Source organism: Thermobia domestica, chromosome 17 (genome assembly GCF_964235325.1).
Source record: "Thermobia domestica chromosome 17, izTheDome1.hap1.1, whole genome shotgun sequence".
Taxonomy (NCBI): Eukaryota; Metazoa; Arthropoda; class Insecta; order Zygentoma; family Lepismatidae; genus Thermobia; species Thermobia domestica.
The window spans coordinates 71,140,978-71,167,871 of NC_137470.1; the positions used below are offsets into that span (position 1 = coordinate 71,140,978).

Genomic DNA, 26,894 nt, shown 5'->3' on the forward strand with positions numbered 1-26,894 from the left:
GTCTTTCTAAGAACAGTAACATGAAAAGTGAATATTACAGACAAATTAAGTGTTTCGAATTGCCCTCGTAGTTCCCATTGTTATTATTTGCCCCTTCCCCAACCAACATTTGTAAAAATGAAATGAAATGAAATCTTTAAGTTTTACGTCCCACGATTATGCCGGTTAGGCTAAAGGAGACGGTAATGATGAGAGATGAGTGAAATGGTGGAATGAAGAAAGTGGGAGGAAACGGGAGAACCCCGAGAAAACCCACGAGCACGGTGTTTGTCCACCACAAAGTCCACACGGCGCGAGCTGGGATCGAACCAGGGACCCCAAAAACCGGAGGTGAACCTTCTACCACTGAACCACCGCGCCCCCAACCAACATTTGTAAATCGTCTATCATGATACAGGTGTTTGTTCCACATTTTTACGGATTGCTCGTTTAGTATGAGAAGTCACCCTTCAATTTTTCACGATCACTTTTCGAAAAAACTTTTCCTCGACCAGGATTAGAACCTACGTTTTGAACCTATACTACACGTAAGTCCAGGACGTTACCCCTACCCTATTCTGCCATCTGAAACGTTAACTCAAATTTTACTAACAAGAAGACTTATGGAAGTGTCACTCACCGATTTGAATGAAACTTTGCATACCTGTAGATAAAAAAATAATAGACACTTTTATTTCGGCAATGGTGCGGGTATAAGGGTAGAAACCACTCTTTGAACGTTAGGGGTGGTTTCCAAGCATAAACAGAACACAATCATTTAATGTAGAAGAGAACATACTGCCAAGAGGGGTTTAGGAGAGCTGATTCAGAATCTGATGTCAAAATTCAAAATGGCGGATCCAATATTGTGATCACAATTAGTAAAAGTCTTCTAGTTTAAAATGATTTGCAGTTAGCCAAGAACAATTATAGTTGTCAAAGGTTACTGCGAGGAGGTTGCAGACCGATCTGAAAGCCCTTTCTATACTTGATTGAAGTGAGCCTCTGTATCTTTCACTACCCGGGGTGCTTATTTAAGGTGTCACCCTCGCAACTCACTATTTGGGGTGCTTATTTATAGTGATTTATAGTATATTTCGGTTCCGTGTTAAACCTTGAAGCACTCAATAGGCACTAAATTGGGACAGTAGGTTTAATTTTGATAATACAATACTTTAACTCTGATCCTCGAAATTTTGATCTTCAGTTTCTTTAGCGTTAAAATGGATTGTTGAATATAATAGTGAGGCTGAAAGTAGGTTGAGTTGATTTTGAGTTTAACGTCCCTTTCAGCAGCTAGGCTATACGAGACGGAATCTACCTATTAACGTGGAATCCTAACCTCATGAGCTCCCACCGGGAAGGGCTGAAAGGATCACAATTTCGACTCGATTATGTAACGGCCGATCAAGTCTAATTATCGATTCGTTGAGTATTGTAGTGGAAGACAATTTTCGTTTTTTCATGTCCAATACTAGTTCGTCCAGTGAGTGAGTTTTGCGATGGGTAGAATTAAAAGCAAACGCCTTGTTGCGAAATGTCGCGGCCTGAAAACATATATACATATAATCGAGTAAAGACATATAACCGAGTGCCAACTGTGGTATATTGCGTTGTATATCTCTACCTAGGTAGCGTTGTATAACTTCACATGGTGCACGCGAAGGGACTTACTATAAACAAGCACGCCAGAATAGCGAGAGGCGGGGGACTCTATAAATAAGCACTCCGAATCAGAGTCGGATTTAGGTTTGGTGGGGCTCTAAGCTATTAAAGGAAATGGAGCCCTTTAAGTATCAAGATGAACGTAGGCTCACTATATATATAGAAATGAAGAAACTAGTGATTTTTAGGAAACAAGCTAGCAGAAAGAGCCCTGTAAATTACGTTATATGAGTCTACACAACACGAAGAACTGTTGCTATATGTAGATTTTACGAGTATTTATTATTTATCTTATATTTTGGAAAAGTACAACCAGTTGTTTTCTTTAATTTTTGGGGCCCCCAAGAGAGTGGGGTCCTAAGCTATAGCTTGTTTAGCTTATACGTAAATCCGGCACTACCCCGAATAGTTAGAGATGCATGAACTCACTTTGATCAAGTATCCCGTTAAAATGAATATAGAAAGGGGTTTCAAATCGGTCTGCAACCTTCTCGCAGTAACCACTGTAAACTATAATTGATCTTGGCTAACTGCAGAGCATTTTAAACCAGAAGACTTCTAGTAACTGTAATCAGCATACTGGATCCGCCATTTTGAATTTTGTAATTTTGACGTGAGATTCTGAATTAGCTCTCTTAACCCCCCCTGTTAGTATGTTTTCCTCTACATTAAATGATTGTGTTCTGTCTATGTTGGAAACCACCCTTAACGTTCAAAGGGTAGTTTATACCCTTAAACCCGCGTCATTGCCGAAATAAATATACGTGTAGATTATTTTTTGATATTCTACGAGTATAGAAAGTTTTATTCAAATCGGTGGGTGACACTTCCGTAAGTTCCCTTGTAAGTTCAGTTTTGCTCTTTGGAACGAACCGGCTTCTTTCTGTAAGGTATTTACACCAAAGTCCACCTCGAAATTCATTTACTCGACAACCTGGAGACAAATTAGTGCCCACTAACGAACGAAATAACAGAATCCACGAAAGAAATACAGAAATAATTCATTAAACATTCTCTATATATTCGAATAGTTCTGAGAAACATATTTAAAAAAAACAAACGTTATTTCTATACAGTGACGACGTCCGAGGGGGGCAAGGGAGGAGAGTGCCCCTGGTGACTACTCCCGCCCCCTGACTGACACCCAGACTGTCCCCTCTCAGACTCCCACAATCTTAAAACATTCTACATGTGATGTTTTATACGCCAGCGTCATAACCAATCTCATTGTCAAATTGTACTATCCATGCATTTACTATATGACAGTTTAGTGCTCAAGCTTTTCTTCTTTGAGCATCTGGGTATGCAGGTATGTATATTTCTGTTTTCTAATTTAGCGTTTTTTTTCGGTACATTTTAGTTCTAGTTCTTTCTAATAATTTTTAATTTCCAACAGTGAGAATAGGCAACATTGTAGATCCGATTCATTGTACTTAGCAAACAACAATAGTAGAGTTTGTAGACTTGTTTTCTTCGCATTGGGTCAATTTCGGTTAGAAACAAAAGGTAAGCCTAAAACCATTAATTAGGCGTCTAATACTAGCGTCTATTACCCGCTTCGATGTGTTAAAATAAGAAAAATCATTAATATATCCTGTTAGTAATATGTTCCGTTAGTAGTATGTTCCGTTAGTGATATGTTTTTACTATTACTGAAGAGTTCTCCGATAGACGATGTTTTGGATTTAAACGGCATCTCAGCGACCTTGAAAACAATAGATTCGACACTAATATCGGTTATTTTCGATCATTTATATATCCCTAAGTTGCACCGTCAAAGTGAAATGATAAAAATGATTCCAGCTTTGAGCCTCATCTACTGTATGATGAAAATTTGATCGAGATTGGTCGGATGGCTCAAGAGTTATTAAGCCACAAACATAATCACTTTCATTTATATAGATAGATTAAATATCTCGTGTATATTTATCCAGGTTTGAAGTTTTCAGTTATACTTTGTTTTATTTAAAGGTTCTGTACTTTTTTCTGAAACATTATTCTCGGCATTCAATATTCATAGAATGAGCTTATAACAGCTTAATTTGCGAGTACCAGAAGTTAATTTATGGAAATAAAAAAGTTTATTTTCCTTGCTGCAAATAATAAATGTATGGAATTAAATTTACTAGCTCCCAATAAAACGTATTTTTAGAGTGCTGATCTTTAGTTAGTAACTGGTATGTACTATTCCAGCTCCCTTAGTTACTTTATGTGATGTCTACCATACTGAGTAGAAATGTACGACGAGCCGCTGTAAAATTCGTACCAGCGGCAATCCAGGAGTGCACGTGGAATGATGAAATTTTACTTATTCTACATATTCCTCTCCGAGGTTCAATACACTTCCTTGCCCGGTGCTCCAGTTTTTGCAGACCAGTTTAAAAAATCTGCAGACTTCCTCGCACCATCGTTCGTACTACCTTTATAGATCTAAAATGGCGTTTTTCAGTTTGGGAAATAAGTAATAGACAGAGCTAAATCTGGGGGATAAGGAGGATGATCTAAGCCCCGAAACCCTATATCATCCAATGTCAGTTGTGTTTGCAGTGCTTGATGGACAGGTACATTCTCCTGAAGGAACATAATTCCTTTCTTTACATTTTCTTCGGCGTTGCATTTCCAATTTTTATTTCAGTTTTGTAAGTGATGCAGAGATTTTGCATTAAATGTCTGACACTTGGGGAGGTAGTCTATGAGTACGACTCTATCCTTATTCCAGAACAATGTTGTTAAACACTTTCTCAGCCTACTTCTGTCTCTTGAACTTCTTGGAGCGAGGGAGAAATGAGTGCTACTACTCCATTGTCTGTTTCGTTTCAGGATCATAGTAGTACAACCATATTTTGCCCATGGTTACTACTCGTAATTGATCGGGATTGCGGTAAAAATGGGAAAAAGTCTTCCCTTGATGCCACTCTTTCCCTCTTTTGATCTTCTGATCGATTTTTGGGAACCCATTATGCGAAGAGCTTGCGCATGCCCAAGTCATTATGAATTATGTTACCGACGTGTTTCAGAGAAATGCTCACAATCTCTGCCACACGTTTAGCTGAAATTCTGCAAATTTCAAGAATAATGTCACGAATTGCATCCATGATTTCGGGAACAGTCACCGTTTTTGATCGTCCTGGATGCAAAGCAGTATTGTGAAACTGCCAAGTTTAAATTGTCACTCACTTCTTCATCACTGTATAGGACTGCGGAAGGTCACGTAGTGTTTCACAGATTTCCTTACGAATTTACTTCGGTTACTTTTCTTGGTGGAACAAAAATTTTATGACATATGTGACCTCTATGTTCGTGAAATTCGCTGGTTGGCGCACACAATCACTTGAGAAAACTGAAGAACACAATCTCATTATTAGTATGAGAATGTGTAGATTTATTTGTAGGGACACTCATGTCCAAAATGATTGTCGCATATATATAACTGTCTTCTTGTAAGAATATAGTTTGATAATGATTTTGCAGGGTAATTTTAATACCGATACTGTGGTAGGAACTGGTACCACACGTTCTCGGTTAGAGATCTGGCAACACTCCTAGCCACGTGCTGTCTACTACCTTTAACCCCGCCGTGGCCGGTCCCAAGCCCGTGCTGAGAAAGGGGGAGGGACCCCCGTGTTTTGGCCGCTCTCGTACTGTTTTTCGGGAGGGGTGCCTACACGGGGGAGATAGGGTGGCACCGGTACCTAGCTCGCTGACGGTACTTTAACTGCCATATGGCAGCGGGTGCATAGCGGTGTCAACAACCTACCGGCAGAGGTGAGCTTTTGGGGAGCATCCTCTGAAGTGGGCGACTAACTCGTGCCATTGGATCTGGGAGAGTACGTGTGACCCCATCACGCCCTCAGTGGGGTAGATAGCTTCGGCTGCCGTACCTACCGGCGGGGGTGAGCCTTTGGGTTGCCCCCGAAATGGGCAACTAAGCCGTGCCCTTGGGTCCGGGAGATAAGGCTGCGTGGTCCCTCCTTTGTCCCAGTAGTGAGAGCTGGGTGCAGGAGCCACGACCCTACCAGGGGAGCCGCCGCTCCCAAATGGCCATTGTCTTTAAAGGTAGACAGTCTACATCAGCCATTGGGTCTAGTAATGTACGGTTCACCTCTCCCGTAAGAAGAGGTAGTTCCGTATTGTTTGGACGGCCCTACCAAAGGAAGGGTGTGGGTGTCCCTTGTAATGGTGGCTTACACGTACCATTGGGATTCGGACAGGTAGCTTTGCTACAACGTGTACGTGGTACCTAAACACGTTAAAGATAGGTAGCCCCGTATTGTTTGGGCGGGCCTACCAGGGGAGACACGGCTCCCAATGACAATGTCTGCCTATAAGCAAACGGTCTACATCAGTCATTGGCTCTGGTAATGTACTGTGTACCTCTACCGTAATTAGAGGAAGTCCCGTATTGTTCGGACGACCCTACCAGGGGAGAGTATTGGAATCCTGCCTGCGAGGGACCAAACGGAGGTAGGGGAGGGGCCAATCCCAGGAATCTGGGTAACGGTTCTGATCCTGCTAAAGGGAGGAAACTCTGTGGGATGTGGGCCGGCACCAAACTCAAATGGTGACTTAACACGTACCATTGGGTCCGGGATGAGATACGGGAGTATCTCGACGTGTGCGTGATACCTCTACACGACAAGGCGGTTGCCAGTTGAACGATAGAGGTAGGCAGGGCCGGGATTGGACAAGCCCCCTCGGGCATTGCCTGGGGCCCCGGATTTGGGTTGTGCTCTGCCGGGCTGTGGTCACACCGTGGGGTTCGGTAGCTTGTGGGAGCCAATCCCAGGAATCTGGGTAACGGTGAACACGGGCGGGAGGTGAGCTTGCCTTATAACGCTCGGGCGCCATGCCTGCAGAGCATGGTAGGACTGACTCGCTAGCAGTCTGCCTCAACGAGTAGGTTACTGGTAGGCACTCAGGACTTCGGTCTGGCCGCGCAGTGGGCGTATCCCACTCCCTCAGAGAATGGGGGTTACATCGCTTCGGCGAGTCAGAATTAGGGGACAAATTCTGACGGTGTACTTCGTGCACGAGGAATCAATAGCATATATTGAGGAACTACGGGCGGGGTACATTACATTCTTGCGGAACCCGTCCATTTAATAGACCGAACGGTCCCGGGCATGCTCTCCATGCATGCAATTAAGCGTGGCATAGTAGACCACGAGCGAACAATGTCTACTACCTATAAAGTGCAGTCCAAGGATGACTCGCCCTTCTTCGTCTTGGATCGATTCCGGCAGGCAGCAGCGGAGGCGGCGGCCCATAGAAGAGCCCAGTGTCATGAAGTTTAGAAAGGTTCTGCGTTCCTTGTGAATCCTATTTTGGAATATGTTATTGCAAAGTGACAGTGTTGAACTTGTGTGAGAAAATGTTATAATCAGCAAAGTGAAAGTGGACTATTAACCCAGCAGTTTCCGAAAGTTAAGTAGATAACTATTCTTTTCCTTTCACAGAATATTCTTCCTTAACTTCTGTAAATGTATAATTCGTAAATATATTCTCGAAAGTCGAACGAAGTGTTTCGTTTCCAATTGCATACCTAGATTTCATCATCTACTTTTATCAAAATATTTTGCAGGTAAAAGACGCGAGTGCTCCTCTCATTACCAGGCAATGTACTCGTTGAACGGCCTTGTACGTTGAACGACCACAATACTATGTGTATAATCAAGAAATGTATATTTGCGGTAAATTTCATAATAAAATAATTATAAATACGAAAATTAGAATGATTAAAACAAAATGTTGCTAAATGGACAAGAAAGTTTTATTTTCGTTTTATTTATTTATTTATTTATTTATTTATTTATGACTTCTTTTACGTGGCGAAGTTAAGGCTCTGCAGCCTTCTCCGAGCACTTAACCACGTGCATACATTAGATATATTAAAAAAACACCAATATATAGAAAATATTAACAATTACAAAATAAGAGTATTGAACCACATAAAAAAAATATACTACTTAAGTAAAAAAAATGGTTAAGCACTTCAAAAACAAAATTGTTTTTATTTATTGTTTTTATTTACTGCTCTTTCGACATGAAATTTGCCAGAAACATGTCTTTGCTGATTGTACACATACTAACATTATAAGAAATACCGGGTGAATTAGTCATCAAATTATATTCCTGCAACAACATATTTATAGACATGCGACAATAATTTTGGACATGAGTGTACATACAGAAATTTGTTTTTTTTTCAAAATTGTACAGTTACACCATTCTACTCACAATACATATTATATATAATGTGTGCGTGTATGTATGTATACGTAGCATATATTACTATGAATAATATAGACGAATGTGTTACTTCTAGCATACGCAAAAGTCTTCCAATTTACGTTTAGGCTACCAAAAGTTGCATTAAAAAATAGTTCATGTGCAGACATTATCTTATTTGTTAGTTGCAAGTTTTACTTGAAACAAGCTTAATTTATAATTATATGACATGAAAACAACGAAATACGCGTCGTACTGTACAGTAATATAAGTCAAATATAATAAAACTATCATTTTTGGTATGAAACACAGCCGCCCCCCAAAAAATTATTTGCCCCTCCTTTACCCCCTAAGAAATTAAAGCTGGTGTCGTCACTGTTTCTATATTACTGTTGGATTTCTGAAAACGGAACTTTATAATGTTAGGTTCTTTTCTTACTATTTTTAAATCCAATATTATTATATGTGCTCCCTTTTCTTTTCTTCCGCTTTTTCTATCTCCTTTTCTCCCTCTGTCTCACTTCCGTACCTGTAACATATCAATTTAATTGAGATGTTTAAGTTTCTCCCTACACCAACTTACAAATCTCGTTTCGTCACATTTTTACCCTTTCACTTCTTTGACCCTAATACATGTATATTTTGAAATTGGAATTGTGCTCATGTTGTTTCTGATTGTAATATGGGAGAAAGGAAAGGAGGAGAGAGAGTGGTGTGTCACTACCAGAGACGATTGTGGGATAAGAAGGTGAATGTTGGATGGCTTAGTTGCAAGGTGTTAGGGGTCGCTTCTTTTTATGCGGAGTGTATAAATTCAGTAATTCATCATGAATATAGTCAACCAGAATTGTTTTTGTAACGAAGAAATAACAGCATGAAATGTGAAATTTCTTTTAACAAATTGTCGAGATTTGAGATTCGACAAGCTTTACTCTTTCCGGTACTAATTACTTCGAAACCCCGGTAGCCAAGGTTAGCCTAGGATAGGGGACTTATATTTTTTTTTTAAAAAAAAAAGAAAATTACAATCTCAGTAAAATACAGAAGCCTTTTAGTCTGAGAGAAAAAAGGATATAATCTCTCATTCCTATTTCTATTAGTCTTAGTTCTGAGTCTATATGAAAATTACTGGTACAAATAAGAACAATGAATTATGATTATTTTCTAGAACATTCCACTTTAATATCACAGGAATTTCATTTTCAGGTTTACTTGGTTGTGAAAAATTACTAGTACTAGTAACAGTAAACAGTGATAGTGTGAGTATAGTGCTATACTATGTAAAACATGTGTACTGTCACTGACTTCTGATGACAATCACAAACAGAGGTAAAAGATAAATTACAGTAATAATTTTCTAATAAGGGGGAAGCATAACTACTTTTATTCTAACAATTTTTTGGCTTAAAATGTTTGTTCGGGTTCACCTCCTTCCCCTCAGCCTTAGGTTCGGAAATGGAAGAACACATTTAAATTTTGATTGCTGATTGTGATAAATTTTCTATATTGACCGGACGGGGAGGATCGAGGTATAGGGGGACCCTAAGACTTGCAATAGATGAAGTAATAAAACTTATCTTTTACAATAATATCTTCAAATGACAATTTCTTTATTACTACAAATTGCAATGTAAATAAATCCATTTCCAAATTTACAATATTATATACTGTAACTTCTGAAGCACCAAAGCTTTTCTGTTCCCGAAAAAATAAAAAGGAACAAGAAAACACCTGTCAAAAGCAAGTGTTTCGAACTTTGACCTAGAGTTTACAGTAAGAAGAATTTTTTTTTGTTCCTCTCTCTCGGAGACTTCCATCCCATTTGACCTTTGGGACCGCTCATGAAAAAAAACGTCCACACATGACCGCTATATGCAGACATGCTCTTAGGCAGAATCAGAGATTGGGAAAGGAAACTAGTTTTCAATAATAATAATAACGGTTAGGTTTACAACTATGGTCACATCTCTATCTTGCATGGGAGGCCCGCAAGTCTGCTACGGCGATGGTGTCCCGTAGTCTGTGTTTTTCTCTCTTTCCGTTCCTTGCGGATGTTGTTTGTTGTCCAGTTAGGCTTTTATATTAAACCTTTATATAATGCACCCTTTTTTACGAGTTATCTTTTAAATAAGGAAAGAAACTGCTCTCCTCTGATATCTATTTCTTACCATTTATCTTTTTTGAACGGCTTAATTAAGATCATTTTGTAACTTTTTGTCATCCATTGCCCTCACGATAATAGAACCGTGACTCTTAACAGTATTTTATTTCCTTATTTGCAGTTTGCCACGCTGATATACGTAACAAAATTGAAGTTTGGTCAAACGCCTTTCTAATTCTCAACCACCCCAACGACTCTGAATTTTGGGTTGCCTACTATTGTGAGAAAAAGAGAATTGCAGGAGGAAATGCACTTTTGAAGTTATCCATATATACATTTACAAAAACGACACGAGAAAATATATTTTACCGGAATCGAGACAAGATTAGAAAGAATTCTTGGAGAATCAGGATGAGATGAAAATTGGACAAAACTTTACAAGACGAGACGAGAAAACCTTAATTCTCGTCCCGTCTCGTGAGCAAAACGTTAGTAATAGCATATTTATCAACAATTAGTGTAGTCTGATTTATAGCTTTTCTTAAATATCTGGCTTAGTTGCACTGAGCACAATTCAGTATTTTTTTCATCCCTCAGAAATTGATGGTGGTATTTCGAAATTTCATATCCTAATACCGATTCTAAACATACTGCGATAATTTTCCTCTTAACTCTCCAAATATTAGTTCATTCATGCAGTTTGATCAGTCGTGAAACAGTGAAATCAACTACACAGCTTTCTGGTAACTATCTTCGACTACAATAACACCTTAGTGGAATGGAAAGAGCAAAAACTAATAACCAACTTATATATGAACCAACAAGTAAGTGTTACAATAGAGGAGCAAATGACAAAAGAGAGTGCAATTGGAAAGGGAGTTCGACAAGGATGCTGTCTCTTGCCTACATTACTTAATATCTATCTAGAAGAGATAGTAAAAAACAGCCTACATAATGAAGATGGCATTTCAGTAGGAGGTAGAATGATTAGGTGTATACGGCTTGCAGATGATACGGCGCTTGTTGCGGAATATGAAGAGAAAACCAGTAAGATGTCAGAAAACTTGAAGGACTGAAGAAAATGTTAGAAAGACAAAAAGCCATGGTGAATTGAACAAAGGCGTCGTTGTCAAATATAGAAGTAGGAGCGGAGAAAATAGAAAAGGTGCCTGCTTCTCGATGCCTGGGTAGTATTATTAGTATACCTAATGATATGAAGTGTGAACCTGAAATAAAGGCAATGATAGGAATGACGAAGGAAGCCTTTAGGAGTAAGAAAACATTATTTCGTGGGACCTTGAATAAATAAGTGAGAAAAAGACTGAGAAAAAGACTCATAAAATGATTCGTGTGGAGTATTGTTCTCTATGGGTCAGAAACATGGACATTACGTAAAAAGAATGAAGAACGCCTGGAAGCTTTCAAAATGTGGGTGTGGACAAGAATGGAGAAAATTAGATGGATCGAGCGGAAAACAGATATGAGAGAGAGTTAGAAATGGTGGGGGAGAAAAGAACAATTTTAGACATTATTAAGAAGAGCAAAACAAACTGGCAGGGAGATTGGCTACGAAGGAACTGTATAATAGAGAGGATATGGTGGCAGGAAAGAGAGGGAGAGGTCGAAGGAGACTACAATTAGCGGACGATATCAAAAATATCATGCGTGGAAACGAAGGGGTTAGCAGAAGACCATGGAGCGTGGAAGCTTCTCAATTGCGGCAAGTAACCTGCCAATAGTGCGAGAATACCTATGATCATGAGTACATGTTTAGTATCACAGCAGTCACATGAACTGCACTACGTAGGAGACTATGTATACATTTAGTAACATTAAATGTCGTTAACACTGTAATATAATGAAATCAAATTGTTAATAGCAAACTTTTACTGAAATTTTGCTGAACAGGAAGTTTTAGTATTTATTAATACTTAATTCGTCAACTTATTAGGCCTAGTACCAATCCCCATGTACACATGGATGCTCAGAATCATTACGGCCTTCATCTCCAATTTTTAAGACCTATTTTAGGGTGCCCATCTTCCAATATTTCCGAGTTGTTTTGGTGTTTTATTTCTATAAAACATTATTCCTAAGTTTTAAAAATGACTAATCAGGGTAATTGTCATTTTCAAAATATATTTACTTTTCTATTACTTCTCTAAATACGTAGTATTTATGTATTGTATGTTATTTAAAATAAATAGTATTAGTGTCCACAAACAGTTCTATTAATTTTTGTCGAGTTTTAATTGACAGAAAAAGAAAACAGACCTTTAATGTTCTTTCTTTCTGCTCAAAGTTTAAACTGTTGATTGGTGCCTGGGAAGCATTATTGCCGATTTATTTAGTAAAGTGGGGGGAGTAAGCTGTTATTCTGCCCGGAGGAGTTGGGGCTTCTGACTAAGATTTGTCTAAGGCCACAATATGTATAAATCTACTGCTGAATGACATGAATTGATTTTCAATCGACTAACCTTGAATCCAACAATTCCTTTATTTTCATTTACAGCAGCTGAGTACTTCCTAAATTTTCCTTTGCTTCGGCGCTACACGCCCATTACCGAAACACTAAGACAGGGGAGCCGAGGTAACTTGAGTTCGCTTCACATTCATTACTGTTTATTCTTTTAACATATAGGCCTATTTATCTATACTAGAGATGGGCTGAAGATGGTTAAATTTCTCTGAGAGCTCCCCCTTGCCATAGTCTACTGAACAGAACTTACAATCTGTTAAATTCTCAGAGTCAAGCAACTTCGGAGGGTAACTCTGGACATCGATCGGGGAACTGTGGACAGATTACAATGAATTGCCTAAATATTGTAAATTACATTCAACTGATTTTTTTTTCTCTACACAATTAGCAATATTTCTGTTGTGAGAAATAAATTATGATTTTCAGTAGCATAGGATAATTTATTCAAAAAAAGTAGTTCCAGATTTTCAGTTTGTTTCACAATAGAGTAGCTTATCTTCTTTCTATTACATAAAAATATACATTGCTTAACACCTTCAGTGTGGGTGGCGTATATATACGCTTTCATTTTGCTTTGGCTATTTTGTATTGCGTATGGCGAATATACTTGCCCATAGTATGAGTAATGTTATCCCAACAATATTTAGCGAGTTGGCGCTCAGCTGGTTTCAATTGTTGCTTAATTAAAAGAAGAAGAGGAAAAAGAAAGAAATTAAAATAGAGTTTGGGCTTCGTCAAATACAGTTTTCATTCTTTGTTTTGTTTGAGACCAGACTGCACAGTAATGGCTTCAAAACGATATTTCAACGATGCTGACATCGAGCAAGAATTATTAATTAGTGATTCTGATGCAAGTGATTTTGAAACAGATTTAGAATTAACATCCAAAGTTCCCCCCCAAAACTACACTTTTTACAGCGGTTCGCATCTGAAAATTACGCACTGAAGGGGTTAAGACTATTCGTCAAAACAAATTAACAGCTCTAATACCAATATTGTTCTTATGATTACTCTGTTATTTTCTAGCAAAAACTAATATATATGAAAAGTGACAACGATAAGGAACAATCTTATTCTGCTACCTAATAATCGTAAATATCTATTTATTACGATAGTGTAATATATGCAGTTTAAAGCTCAGAATATAGTATATAATTTTCTTGCTTATCCGCTACATTTATTATGTGAATTCCAATTTTTCCTTCGGCCAATTTTTCCTTCGTACATATAATTCATGATGCTATGCTGTACAGAGTTAGCACAGTATCCATGAAAGTAATTTTCAAGCTGTGACTTTAGGATTTTTTTTTTTTTTTTTGTAGAAGCATAAATTATCACTATAAGCAGAATTACTGGTGTTGGCAACATCGGTTATTCGTTTGTTTTACATATTCTGCTTGTTTCTTCTTCTTAACTTTTATATTACTTTTTATCTATTCTGCCTGTAATAGTCTTTACTCGTTAGCGCAAAAGAATGTCATTGATATCGAGGTTTCTCCTCGGAAGTTTGGAGGCACTGTCACCACATCATGAAACGATAAATCAGTTGACTTCCGGTGGAGACGTAACAGACACGAATACATCAGATAAAAAGGAGACTTATCTGATGGGTTAATACCATCCCCTCTTCTATGGCTTTTAGTGCCTCTGCTATAGTTATTGCATTGTATGTTTTATACTTCAACCGAAAATACACCTTTCTGTATGTCCGTGGCGCCTGCAACAACGAGATTTGAGATCGTAAGTATGAGGAAATGATTCTTTAAACATCCAGTAACCCCATCCTTCCGTCAACAGTTCTCCACTTTGTATCATGATGGGAGAGTTCCCCACTATATCCGATAGGTGTCACTAAGTGTCTTGAACATATGCGGTATTGTAGACATATTCATGTGAGTTCTGACTGGAAACCATGAAATGTAATTTAACCCTTTACTGTTCACTATGACTTACAGTTGACCAAAAAATCTCAAACTTGTACAGGATGATATATAGGCACTCTATATCATCTCTACTGATTTTGAAAATTTTCCCGCCCAAACTCTTCGAGTTATGAATTGTTACCATATGGTTACATTGTACAATATGCCTGTATTCATAGTTGTAACCATATGGTAACATTGGTCAATATGGTGTGCTTGTTATGTAAAAACCATTTCTACTAGAGCAGTACGATAGTAGATTGATATAAGAGTCCAGTTGCAAAATACTGAATATATTTTAAACCGTGTTCAATTACAAACAATACTTTTGTGTTACAGCTCCTAAATAGTCATGTTATCAAATATCTGGGGCATATAATTACAACTTACAGCCACTTGTCAAGAAATGATGGTGACTTTTTTGCGTGCAAGTTAGTATAAAAATGACAGTGTATTTATTTGGACTAAATAAATTACAAATAATGGTTATGGTATTGGATGTTTTCTTGTACTGTAATGTAGTGCTTATAGACATATTTCTTTACCATATAATACAATTTTTAGAGCAGTATAGTTAGTTTCTACGAATGGAATACCAGAAAGCAGTTTTTGTTTTTATTTCAGTAAAAGACAACCTTGCATCACATTTCATGCACGTAATTCGACTAGTACCATATTTCTAAACCGGCACCTTCCTTTAGACGTATGGATAGGCCAGTGGGGTATATTATCTGTTGTAGTATCATCACTCGAGCGAAGTTTTCAGTGGTTGACCTGTCTTTCCTTGTAGTTCTATTGTCAATTCTACAGAAGACCATCCTCTCTTTGGTTTCCCACACGTAGCAAGTGCGTAGGTAATATCAGAACGATATACCTTCAACCGTATATGTAATTCTCTAACCATTTTACGGTCTGTCCTGCATATCAGTCAGCTGTTTACTACAGCCAAGTCTAGGATGTAGCCGAAGATTTTGAGGTACCAATATTTGGCTTTCATTGTACGATAAATTATAGTTAGCATATTTGATTTATCCACTGCCCCTATATGTTTGTTTTATCGTTTGATAATGGCTAGGCACTAAACATGCATTTTTTCGTTGAAACTTCAGAGTCAGCATCAGAATCGGTTATGTCATCCGGTAGAGATGTAAGACCTTTTGGAATGCTATTATTCTGAAAAAAGAAACAAAGGTAAAATTATTCTAAATCAGATATTTTTCGATGTTTTTTTTTTATGAAGTAAAACCTTCAACCATGAAATAGATTTTGGTGAATATCTGGATTCAAAGAACGTGATTTAAAATTGTATTATGTTACATAGAATTTACTGAAAATACCAGTAGCAAGTTATAGATATTACGCCAAAGGACGAGAATAGTGAAAATGTAGGAAACAAAAAGGGAAGGGTTTTTATCCACTTTCTTTCTACTAGTAGTTTTGAAATGTATATTCAATATGCTAAAATTTAGCAGCAACACAAAGAAAATTTGCAACAGCAGAATACTTCTACGAGATGCATAAACATATATAGGTGCTAAATGATTCAACATACCTCACTGTCAGGTACATAATCTTGATCTTGAGGAACTTATCTTCATCGGATTCGGACGAATCAATGTCAGGCAACTGCGATGAATCGGATATAACAGCTGTTGCTCCTTAAGACTTTTTCGTAAAACACATTGACCGACATACCATCCCCATCCATTTTGAGCGACGATGAACTGAACTCTGAAATGAACAAACTAAAAAATATAATAAGTCAGTAAGCTATAAATTTATTTCTCATAGATCAGCGTTCAGGATAGATCTGGGTAAAAGAAAAAGGGGTACAAAAATTGTACCTAAAACACATTTACACTTAACGATATCCTATATAAAAGTATTATTAGAAATGGTGTAATACCAACAAAACCTTTACTGACAACGCCCCTGATCACAGTTCACTAGATTTACGAAAGCCGAAAATGAAAATGGACACGCCTTAATGAAACAAAATTGATGAACCAAACTGTAATATGGAAAATTTCACAGAGTAAAGACACATAAAGCATTTCTTTCATGTATGAATATAAACAATTCAGTAAATACACTTGTACATAAAATCGCGAAGAATACAGTTCAATAAATAATATAATTTTATTCCCTCATTGAACAATATAACCATATGGTTACGCGAGGTTTAACAACCCTAAACGTACTCATAAATTGATATAATTGATAAAATTAAATTGAAATCTTTCAATTAGGCTTTATAAACAACTAGAAGTCAACAAAACAAAAATACTGTTACTTACCTAACAACCAGGAATATTTCCTCTTCACCCTCTGTGAATTCTGGCTTCTACTAACAAACACAACACATCTTTCCCACATAAAGTTACCCGAACCCACTACAAGGTGTCAGAACGAGTCAGCGTACGAAGCGGAAAGGTGCAGCCATATGGTAACAATGACCAACAACGGAATATTGAATTACCGTTCACGTTAGACAAGTTCGATTATTTTGTAACCATATGGTAACAAAAAACAGTAAAGGGTTAAACTACTGATGTGGTCTCTTATTAACGAAATCTCGACATTTTTAAATAGCACCATTTTTAGCTTACTGATACCTTGTGATATTTTAATTGGCTGCTCAGGAATAAGCGTACGGAAGATCACTAAACACAGAAGCGCTACAGATAAGCCATAATTAACTGAATTAAATTTTCATACTCACTTCGGGACCTCAGCACAGATGCCAAACATTGTGTGTGTCCCGATTTACCCGTTGTCCAGAATACTCTCACTGTACTATTCTTTTCTTCATATTTTATGATTGTTTTCTACATACCACTTGAATATTTACTTAGAGATAACGTCCAGATGGTCTATTTTCATTAGAGAAGACGCATGTTGCTGTGTAACAGAATAGAGAGAAAATAGATTTTCTTTGTAAAGAGATCCGAGGGACCAAAGAATCCAAGTTCAACTTTTAGGACTTACGATTTCATTGTTACCAGAAATGTACCAATCTAAGTAAAGATATAAAATAACTGCAAACGAATCTTCACATTCTAAGAACAATTTCGGAGTCTCTTAAACCTTCATATTGAATGATTTAGAAACAAATATACTTTACAGAAAATTTGCTGTGAATTAATGAACTTCATTCTAAGCAAACAAAATTTATGTAAGACAAAATTCTGTCAGTTTACAAATGTCACAGAAAATGAATTTTCATTATTGTTTATTTATATAAGTAGACATGAACAGAGATAATAGTTATTGTCTGAAAATATTACAACAACAAAATGAAAGACGAAACAGGGAAACGATTACTGTAAAGTTAAAAATCATGCGAGAAACATGCTCTTACCTAAATACCGTAGTAAAATATCGCAACACAAGATCCAGGTCTTCTTTTCTCCAAGGATCTGTTTCTGCAGGAACTGTTACAAGTAGTAGTGGACGGCCTTCTCGATCTCGACCACCTGGTAATATGGCTGGCTTCGCTCGTAAGGCTCCTAAAATATCTGAAGCTTCCATATCCTACAAAAAACAGTAAACATGAGTTAAGCACTCAATCATCAGCTAAGATAATCAATCAACAGAAGCTCCAATTATCTGCATTAATGAATTCTGGATGAAATCAGGATATGCAGAAATCCGGCTAATTGAGGCATTAAAATGGTTATGTTGTGAAATAAAATCACTTTGAAATAAACGCAAATTAGGTCTAATGTGTGTTGAAAATAAGATCACTTTTACAACAAACTAAAGAAAAATACAGTGCAGTAGTACGTACCTTCATAATTTTAGAGATGTTAGTTATTTGAATGAATAAATATCTACATTGATAGAAATTTCAAGGAAATTATAACGAACGACTACATACAGTTTGCTTTTCAGTAGGTATTATTCTTTTAAATACAATGTTTTACTTCTTTATATTGATCCGGGTATTTGGCGATTTGGATGACTGAAGTACGGATAAGGCCCTTCTGCAAATTTGAACTTTTTTCTTCCTCCCTGGAAAATTTTTTGGATGATTCCTATAGATTCCGAGCTTCTAATGCAGAATCCGAAAACCATTTAGCTCCATCACCCACCAATTTTGAGAGAGAATCGTTTAGTTTTTGTCAATCATCCATGAGATTTAAATACGTTCAATAGATGTCTCTGTATCAGAAGTAGGAAAAAGTAAAGAAAATTTAGAACTCCGTTGCTTTGTGAAAGTTAAATTTTAATAAGTCTATATCTCTAGAAGGAAATAGTATACATTTAAAGATTAAATTTATAAATAGTTCTACATCATTTGATAATTCCCAATAGCATCATATTTATCAATTGGAATGCAGTAGTTCAATATTGTGCTACAATGTGCTATTTATTTAAAAAATGTGTTTTCTGAATACGTGAAAAATATTCTTTACAACTGTCAGCACTGCAAACCAACATGCAGTTTTGTCCCATCTGATAAATGTTGATGCGTACTAAACACACACATTAAGAACTGCCGCATATTGCGATTAATTCTTTTTTCTGTTCCTCTCAATTGATTATTAGCAATTTGCAATTTTTTTTAAAATTACACATCTAGTTATTTACACAATTACTGAAATTCAACGTTATGATTTTTCTCGTTACTTTTATTCTCAAAATATTTCCATAGACAACGCTAAATTTGTCACAAAAATCATATCTCCATAATTCTTACTTCAAAAAATATATTCGATCAAAGTTTGGGTTGCATTTCTTTTGGGACACTGTATGAGTAATCCCGCACTTAATAATAATAATAATAATAATAATAATAATAATAATAATAATAATAATAATAATTTAATTTGGTGAAAATCAAAGAATGATCTGTTAATTTCCCTGCGTAATGTTACAATGATTACAAATTACTATTTCATCATATAGCCAATGTTGTTTGATATTTGTAGTTGGTGAACTAAATTGATGACACCCATAATTCACTTGAAAAGTGGTTCCAACAAAAAAATAAATATTCTCGCCAACGCTAGGTGTTCCAGTAAATAGAATGTTTAATTACTGAACAATTACAGCATAAAATTTTAAAATATGTAACATGTTCGTTTGTGCAATATTTTGAAAAAAGTGTGGTCTGTACCATAGCAGGGCCTTAAAGCAAACCTTATGAACACAAATATTTACTCAATTTTTTATAGTTGGTTACATCCTTTACAGTAACATTGTTCCAAAAGGATAAAAAAGCATTGCAACCCTGATCATCTTCATTGTTTCTCTATTCGGATCAACAAGTTTCATCAACAGCAGAAGTACTAGAAAGACCTTAATCAGCACGTGTTATAATTAGGGTTGTCAACGGTTCGAGCGGCTCGGCTCACGGCTCAGTCACCATCGAGCCGAACCGAGAAGTGAGCCGAGCCAACAGCTCACCCGAACGAGCTGGCTCCAGCTCTCGGCTCAGCTGGGACGAACCGAGCCGGCTCGAGCTTTAGCTGAGCTTAACCGAGCTGATGCTCACCCCAACCTAGCCGGCTCGAGCCGATGGCTCACGCCAACCTAGCCGAACCGAGCCAATTGCTCATTTTAATCTATCCGGTTCGAGCTGTTGACTCAGTTGAAGCGAGCCGAGCCGTTTGACATTGCTAGTGCCTATTAAAGTGAAATGTTGTTTCTACACAATTTGCTCTTCTCGTATGACTGGATAATTAAAAACAATATTTGTAATAAAGAAAACAAAACATATGGCTTTAGCGGGAATCGATCTGAGGACCTCATAAACGTTTGTCTATGTTCTTATCTATTACGCCACCAAGACGCTGCTTGCAACGGAAATGATACATTGAATGATTTGTCGAGAGAGGCAAAGTACTTCCCATCAAATATTTTTCCTTGTTTAGTTTTTACTGCGTTCACATACTGTGCTTTTCGTACAATGCATGAAAGACAAATGCATTTTTCGCTATAGTGTCCAAGAATGCTGTTTTAACTGATCAAAATGTAGGAATCTACTGGCGAAATATGATGTAATGTGTAGTATTTTATTTTCACACAATCGATAGCAGGAAGCGAGCGGAAGGCCCATCTTATTCCTGAGCTCTCAGCGATGCATGAGATCTTTATTCGAGAAAACTAATTGTGTATTCAGTACGCTGAACTTTTATATTGATTGAAAATTACTTGTGAAATATGGGCATAATATGTAACTATACTGATAAATCGAGCTATCTGTATCTATTTTCTCTCTCTCTCTCTCTCTCTCTCTCTCTCTCTCGCCGAAACAAGTGACTTAACTCTTTAGTTTTCCTTTGTATTAATTTTCGTAGTTTCGCTGCAACATGAAATAGACTATGTTCTTTCTAGTGGTGTACTAGTGTAACTCTAAAAGCATCCTACTACTTTGTAACTACTTAGTATAGTTTGAAAATCAATACTATAGATCTTACTGAAGGAACCGGTTTTTCGCTTCTTCTGTAAAATTACGAAATTATGACTTAGTTTAGTTTTTCTGAGGTCCATATATAATGAAATCATCACCATAATCATAATCAACCATTATTAATCCATTGCTAGATGAATGTCTTTCCGAGTCTTCTCCACAACTATATCTTGGGCAATTCTTTTCCAGGTTACTCCCGTAGTAATTGATTTCGTCACACCTTCTTGTATGCGGACGTTTTCTAGGCTCTTTTTGTCTCGTGGTATTCAGTCTAGAATTGTTTCCGTCCATCAATAATAATTTCTTCTTGCAATATGTCCAGCACATTTTTCAGCCCATGTTAAAATTTATTTCATTAGTACCATTAGAATTAAATGAAATGAAATCTTTGAGTTTTTACGTCCCAGGGTTATGCCGCTAGGCTAAAGGAGACGCTGATGAGAAATACATGAAATGGTAGAATGAAGTGGGAGGAAACGGGAAAACCCCGAGAAAACCCACGCACACGGTGTTTGTCCACCACAAAGTTCAAATGGCGCGAGCTGGGATCGAACCAGGGACTCGAACCACCATAGGTGAACACTATCCTGAGCCACCGCGGCCCACCATTAGAATTAGTGACCAAATAAATCATTTGTATATATTTGAGCTACAAATAGTTCAAATCCGCTACTTTTGGAGCACAGATACGTTATTTTTTGATCTTCAGATTTGGTAACATTGACTCAAAGATTTAAATCAACACAATATGAGGACCTCCATTTGATTTAGAGGCTACCACGCTTGACTTCGGTTCCTGGGGTCCCGAGTTCGATTCACGCTGGGGGTAACGACCAAAGTGGTTCAGATTCCACTATAATAAGTAGCTCTACGTCTCCCTTAACAGCCCTAGCATAATCTCAGGACGATGAATTAAAACAAAACAAACCAAAAATCAACACTATGTATTACTAACTGTAAGTCCTTGAATAATAGCTATATGGTATGGATCGAGTTTGAGGTGGTTGGTGGTGAAATTGAAACAAGTGAAATGTAATTAGGGTGTAATTAGAACTTTTAATTAAGCACGGTTTTTTCTGAAGTGTACGCCAGGCCTAAGGCTTAGGAGGAACAACTAGTGTTAGTGAGATGTTATCATGTACATTTAATTTCAGTTAAAATTTGCATTTGTATTGCTGGAACGGAAACTTTGACATTAATATTGTAAGTAGCCCAAAGACTATGAAAAACGTCATTTGAAAACATTCTTGCACCATAAAGCAAAATACGAGTAATTTTAAAATATTTTGCAGTTTAGCTACGTTATTTGCACTATATTTAGAAGAATATTTAGCAATTTAAGTTGGCAACACTGCTTAAAATAGTGCAACTGCGACTTTTTGTAATTGAAACCACCAAAACTATAATTTTAATGTTATAGAAGCAAAGGAAAACAACCATTATAAAAAATTAACAAATACGTCATTTTAAGCAGTATAACAATCACTGCCCATGTATTTAGTATCTCTGAAACGGTTTGAAATAAGAAATGCTGTAAATGGCATTATGATCATTTAAGTCTCTTGGAAGCATCTACATGATGAGACGTGATATGTCAGCACGTATTCGAGGTAATGTCTCTAGAAAAAGTTAAGTTTTCCATTTCTTGTAACTTTGTTCCTTCATTCATTCGAAATACATTATACCATGATCATAATATATTTGACGCTAAGATACAATTGATGCGCAATACACCGTCAATGCAATTTGAGTTATTAGAAATCTCCAAAATTTTGACGTTAGTGAAACTGTACTATTATTTGCTACACTGAACAATGTATGTGGTATTGTGGACGCTCAGGTATACACTGGATAAAATGGGCTTGAATCCTACTTTCTTTACACTGGATAAAGCGGTAAACTATGGTTTTGCCCTTCCCTTGATCATATCCTGGATTCGCGGCTGTATATATACAGGGTGTTTCAAAACAACACCGACAACGTTTGGGAGATGATTCTTGACACCAAGGTAACACAAACAGTATAGACTAACCTGCGTGCACAAATGCTTCCTTTCGGAGTTATAGGCTGTCGAAAACACGAAAAAATGAACTTTAGAGGTCCATAGCTCCAAAACTATGAGGCCCACCGCAGTCGGGTCAAGACTTTACTTAGTAAATAATATGTACCCTATCCAAAAATCCAGTGGTACTAACACAACAATTTTTATAGAGTTAGTTGGTGCGTACTTCAAATTATATGCCCGTAGTCAAACTCTCTCTACAAAAAATGTTGCGTGAGTACCGCAGGTTTCTGAAACATGGATTTTTGGATAGGCGCACACAAGTGATAGAAAAAACTGACTCAAGTAAAGCATATCTCTTTACAGTGCATTAAGTAGAAAGTTCATTAAATATGAAAGATACTGGTTGAAAAAAATATTAATAAATAGATCAAAGTATTTATAATATTTTATATATAGTAACTATTATACATTGTGCAGGATTAATGTAAAACAATGATTGAAATTAAGAATAAAGCATAATAAAGCATAATTTGGAAAAAAATAAAGAATAATTAAACAAAAAATAAACCATACTGTGGGTTGCTCTATCCATCAGGCAAACTTAGTTTCTTTATTATTTGTTCTTAAAGACTTTTTACTTGTACCTTAAGCTCAGAACAGCTGAAGCGAATAAACTCATAAGCTAGAATGTTACACTTGATCAATGCAGGAATGTATCCCTACTTTTGGGCCACCGTGTATATCAGTGAATTTTGCTTCGGGGGGGGGGGGGGCTTGAGAAACGGGTAAGAAACATTTGTATTGTATGTGCAATGCGAAAAAAATGATCACAATTATTTCGGGAGGGGACTGAGCTCGATAGCCACTTCCCAAATACGCCATTATACATCAGTCAACCGTTAACATATTATCTAACACAGCAACGAAACCAATTTTGAGTAAAGACAATTTTAATAGCTATCAATATTCGAGACGAGACCGAGACTGGCCTATGTCTTGTCTCGGTCTCGTCTCGATTTATAGAGGTCTATCTCGGTCACGGTCTCATCTCGGTTATATAAAATCCGTCTCGGTCTCGTATCGGTATATAAAAGTCCGTGTCGGTCTCGTCCCGAATTATCGAGACGATATCCGGACTAGTCTTGGTATTGGTACCATCCCTAATGGATATGATGAATATATAAAGAGAATGTAAGCTTTATAGCCGCTCTTACTGTTCGTCTCAAATGAAAGATTTATTATTTCCAAATCACAAACTGTTCACCTATAATATACTGAACAAAATTAATGAAATGGGAGTTGTAAAATAACTCAATACTATCATAACATTTTGTCCAGAAACAAACAATATGACGGATTTGCATGATAATTTGTGTATAATCTGTGTGTCCGCTTTCGACCTATTATGTTGCAAATGGATCAAACTTTTATATTAACATATATGAAGAAAATAATAAATATAAAATTGATTCATAACAGTGTAATAGGTAAAGTGTATTAGTATACCATAATAATGGAACGGGCAGTATAGTGAGATTATAGTGACAGTGTATTGTTTGTCACATGGAGACCATTATTTAAATGATTTATGACATTTTATTTAGATGTGACAGAGTAAGAGAGACTGAATAAAAATAATTAATTACATTATGCATTCTTAATATTTAGAATAAAAGTAACAATTACACGTAGGTTAAATACACAAATAAAACACGAAAAGGAAGAAGCATACAATTATAAAACGTGTAAATTGCTAATAGATAATTGTAACCTGTTATATAATACCATACATTACTTATACTTTTTAGTTTGAGTAGCTGTCGTCAAGACATTAAGTATAGAGATTTTATGTTGAAGCTCTGAACGGAACGAAGTGAATCCGAAATGGCGGAAGCCGAATGGATTATTGATTCCGAATGAATGATCGATTCACTTTGGAAGTTTTACTTTTTATACGCACCATCGTCCTTCTTTGTTACTAGTTGGCACTATATTTTGAATTTTAAAAAGTCCAAATTATAGTTTTTTGATAAATATTATTCTTATGTATACAAATATAAAGGTTATTTTTGTTTTTTGTTCAGTTTCGGAAAATACGTGTATTTGTCCACCAGAACGTCACCAGATATTTTGTTTTTAACTTTTCTTGCAAACAATAGATCAGATCACAGATGCACATATCGAGGTCAGCTAGGTGTTGTGGGAAAGTTTTATTTTTTTAGTTTACACAATCTTTTCCTCATGTTATTTTTATTTTTGAATGCTTTGACTTCTCTCACCTTCCACGTGCAAAATATTCGCACTGAAAAATATTATCTCAATTGTCCATTCTATTCCATGTTAATAATAATATAAAAAACTTTAATAATAAAGAAAAAACTTTATTAAGTGATAATTCACTTATTATATGATAATCCCCGTCTGGGAATTAATGAGCGGCTACTGATAACGTCCGCATTAATGAAGAAAAAAAACTTTATACAGCTCAGAGGCCATTTTTACTGGGTATCTAACATAATAAAAACAACAATAAAAAGGATTTGGGAAGATATTGACCATGGTCTGTTTAGTAGATACCATCCCGGCATCTGCCTAGTAGGACTGAGGAAAAGCCTGGAAAACCCAATTCAGGATGGTCGGCAGTGAGAATCAAACCCACGACCTCCCGAATGCAAAGGCAATACTCTACCACTTGAGCTACTTAGGACAGACAGCCGTTGCTTATCCTAAAAGTGACTCACCCCTCTGGTTATCAGACGTACTCTAAAAGCATGTACTGTTCTGGGGCAATTAATATTGACTTCTTTACTTCTCTGCTAAACTCTTGAAATATACTACTTTCCTCTCAGCTCTGCCAAATATTGGTAAGCACCCCACCCTTCCCCACTAATCTAGTAGCTACCGCTCGCACGCCCTTGGAGCACGGGGTCACAGGTTTGATTCCTAGAGGGAAAGTTTGAAATTTGAGCCCATTACGGTGGCTTAAACTCCACCTTAAACTGTACGTACTGTATTCTCGGTACTCAAAAAGGGATGCTAAATTTCAACAAACAAACAAAATTTCTGTAAGCCCGTTGTATATTTACAGTATATCCAGTGTAGAGTACATTAGGAATGTATTTTTTTTTAGTACTACTGGATTTGTACTGCAAGAACCATACACAGTTAATAATAATCAAAATGATAAAGTAATCTATCATGTTTATCGATTTAGAAAGTAATTTTAAATCCTGGCAGAATCCTGTTGCTAATCTGTAAAACCTGATTCCTTTGCAAAATTGTTTCTCAAACTGCCTTGATTAATGAAGGTATAGAAGACTTACCGACAAGTTAATTTAACTTGGTCCTTATATTTATTAGCCACTACACACAGAAACACACACAAACACTTAAGTAGTAACACTATCATTTAAAATGTCCCACCTTTCAAACATTACAGGTTATAACCAGAATGCCATGTGTGTAACAAGTGTCTCGCCCCAGAGTCTTCTATCTCAATTTCATCCGTTCTCCGTTTCGAGTTATTTCAATTATCTCAATGAAGAAGGTCGAGAAAAAAAAAAGGACACTTGTGCTCATCCATTCTTCTTTTTGTTCAGCATGACATCACAGCTAAATGACATCACAGTTATACTTTTTTTTTTATTATTTGTTCTGCTTCAAGATGGGTTCGTCACTGTTCCGCTTATCTCAGTACAGAATTTATTCGCCTGACTTAATCTTTAGGTGCGCCGTATTTTGAAACGTAAGAAGCGCTGCCGCATAGGGGTATCACATATCCTATTAAATGTTTTATATTTCTTAATTATCAATGATAATTTTAATAAAACATTTTCCAACCTTTGACTGAACGGTTAAACAAAATTAAATTTTAACAGCTTGTGTTACAAATTAAAATGTAAATATGTCTTATTTGTGTATATTTTCATTGTTTGGTTCATGAAGGTAAGATAAAAATAATATACAATTATATTGAAAAAATGAAATGTTCCAGTTCAAGTTCCTACGATTATGCCCTTCAGATTGAGAGAGATTATTAAAGCAAGTGAATGATGACAGAAGAAACGGTGAAATGTGAGTGTGGGAGTAAACTGAAT

At 36.5% G+C, this 26,894-nt stretch overlaps 1 protein-coding gene across 4 annotated transcripts in view; it reads right to left on the reverse strand.

The window, feature by feature from the left end:
- Positions 1–26,894, reverse strand: part of zormin (spectrin and immunoglobulin domain-containing protein zormin) — a 799,654-nt gene that overhangs the window by 682,523 nt on the left and 90,237 nt on the right. For all 4 annotated transcript variants that reach the window (XM_081744925.1, XM_081744924.1, XM_081744928.1 and 1 more), the window contains exon 2: positions 17,736–17,908. In XM_081744925.1, coding sequence (XP_081601051.1) covers positions 17,736–17,905 — 170 coding nt within the window. In that variant the 5' untranslated portion in view covers positions 17,906–17,908. The remainder of the gene's footprint in view (positions 1–17,735; positions 17,909–26,894) is intronic.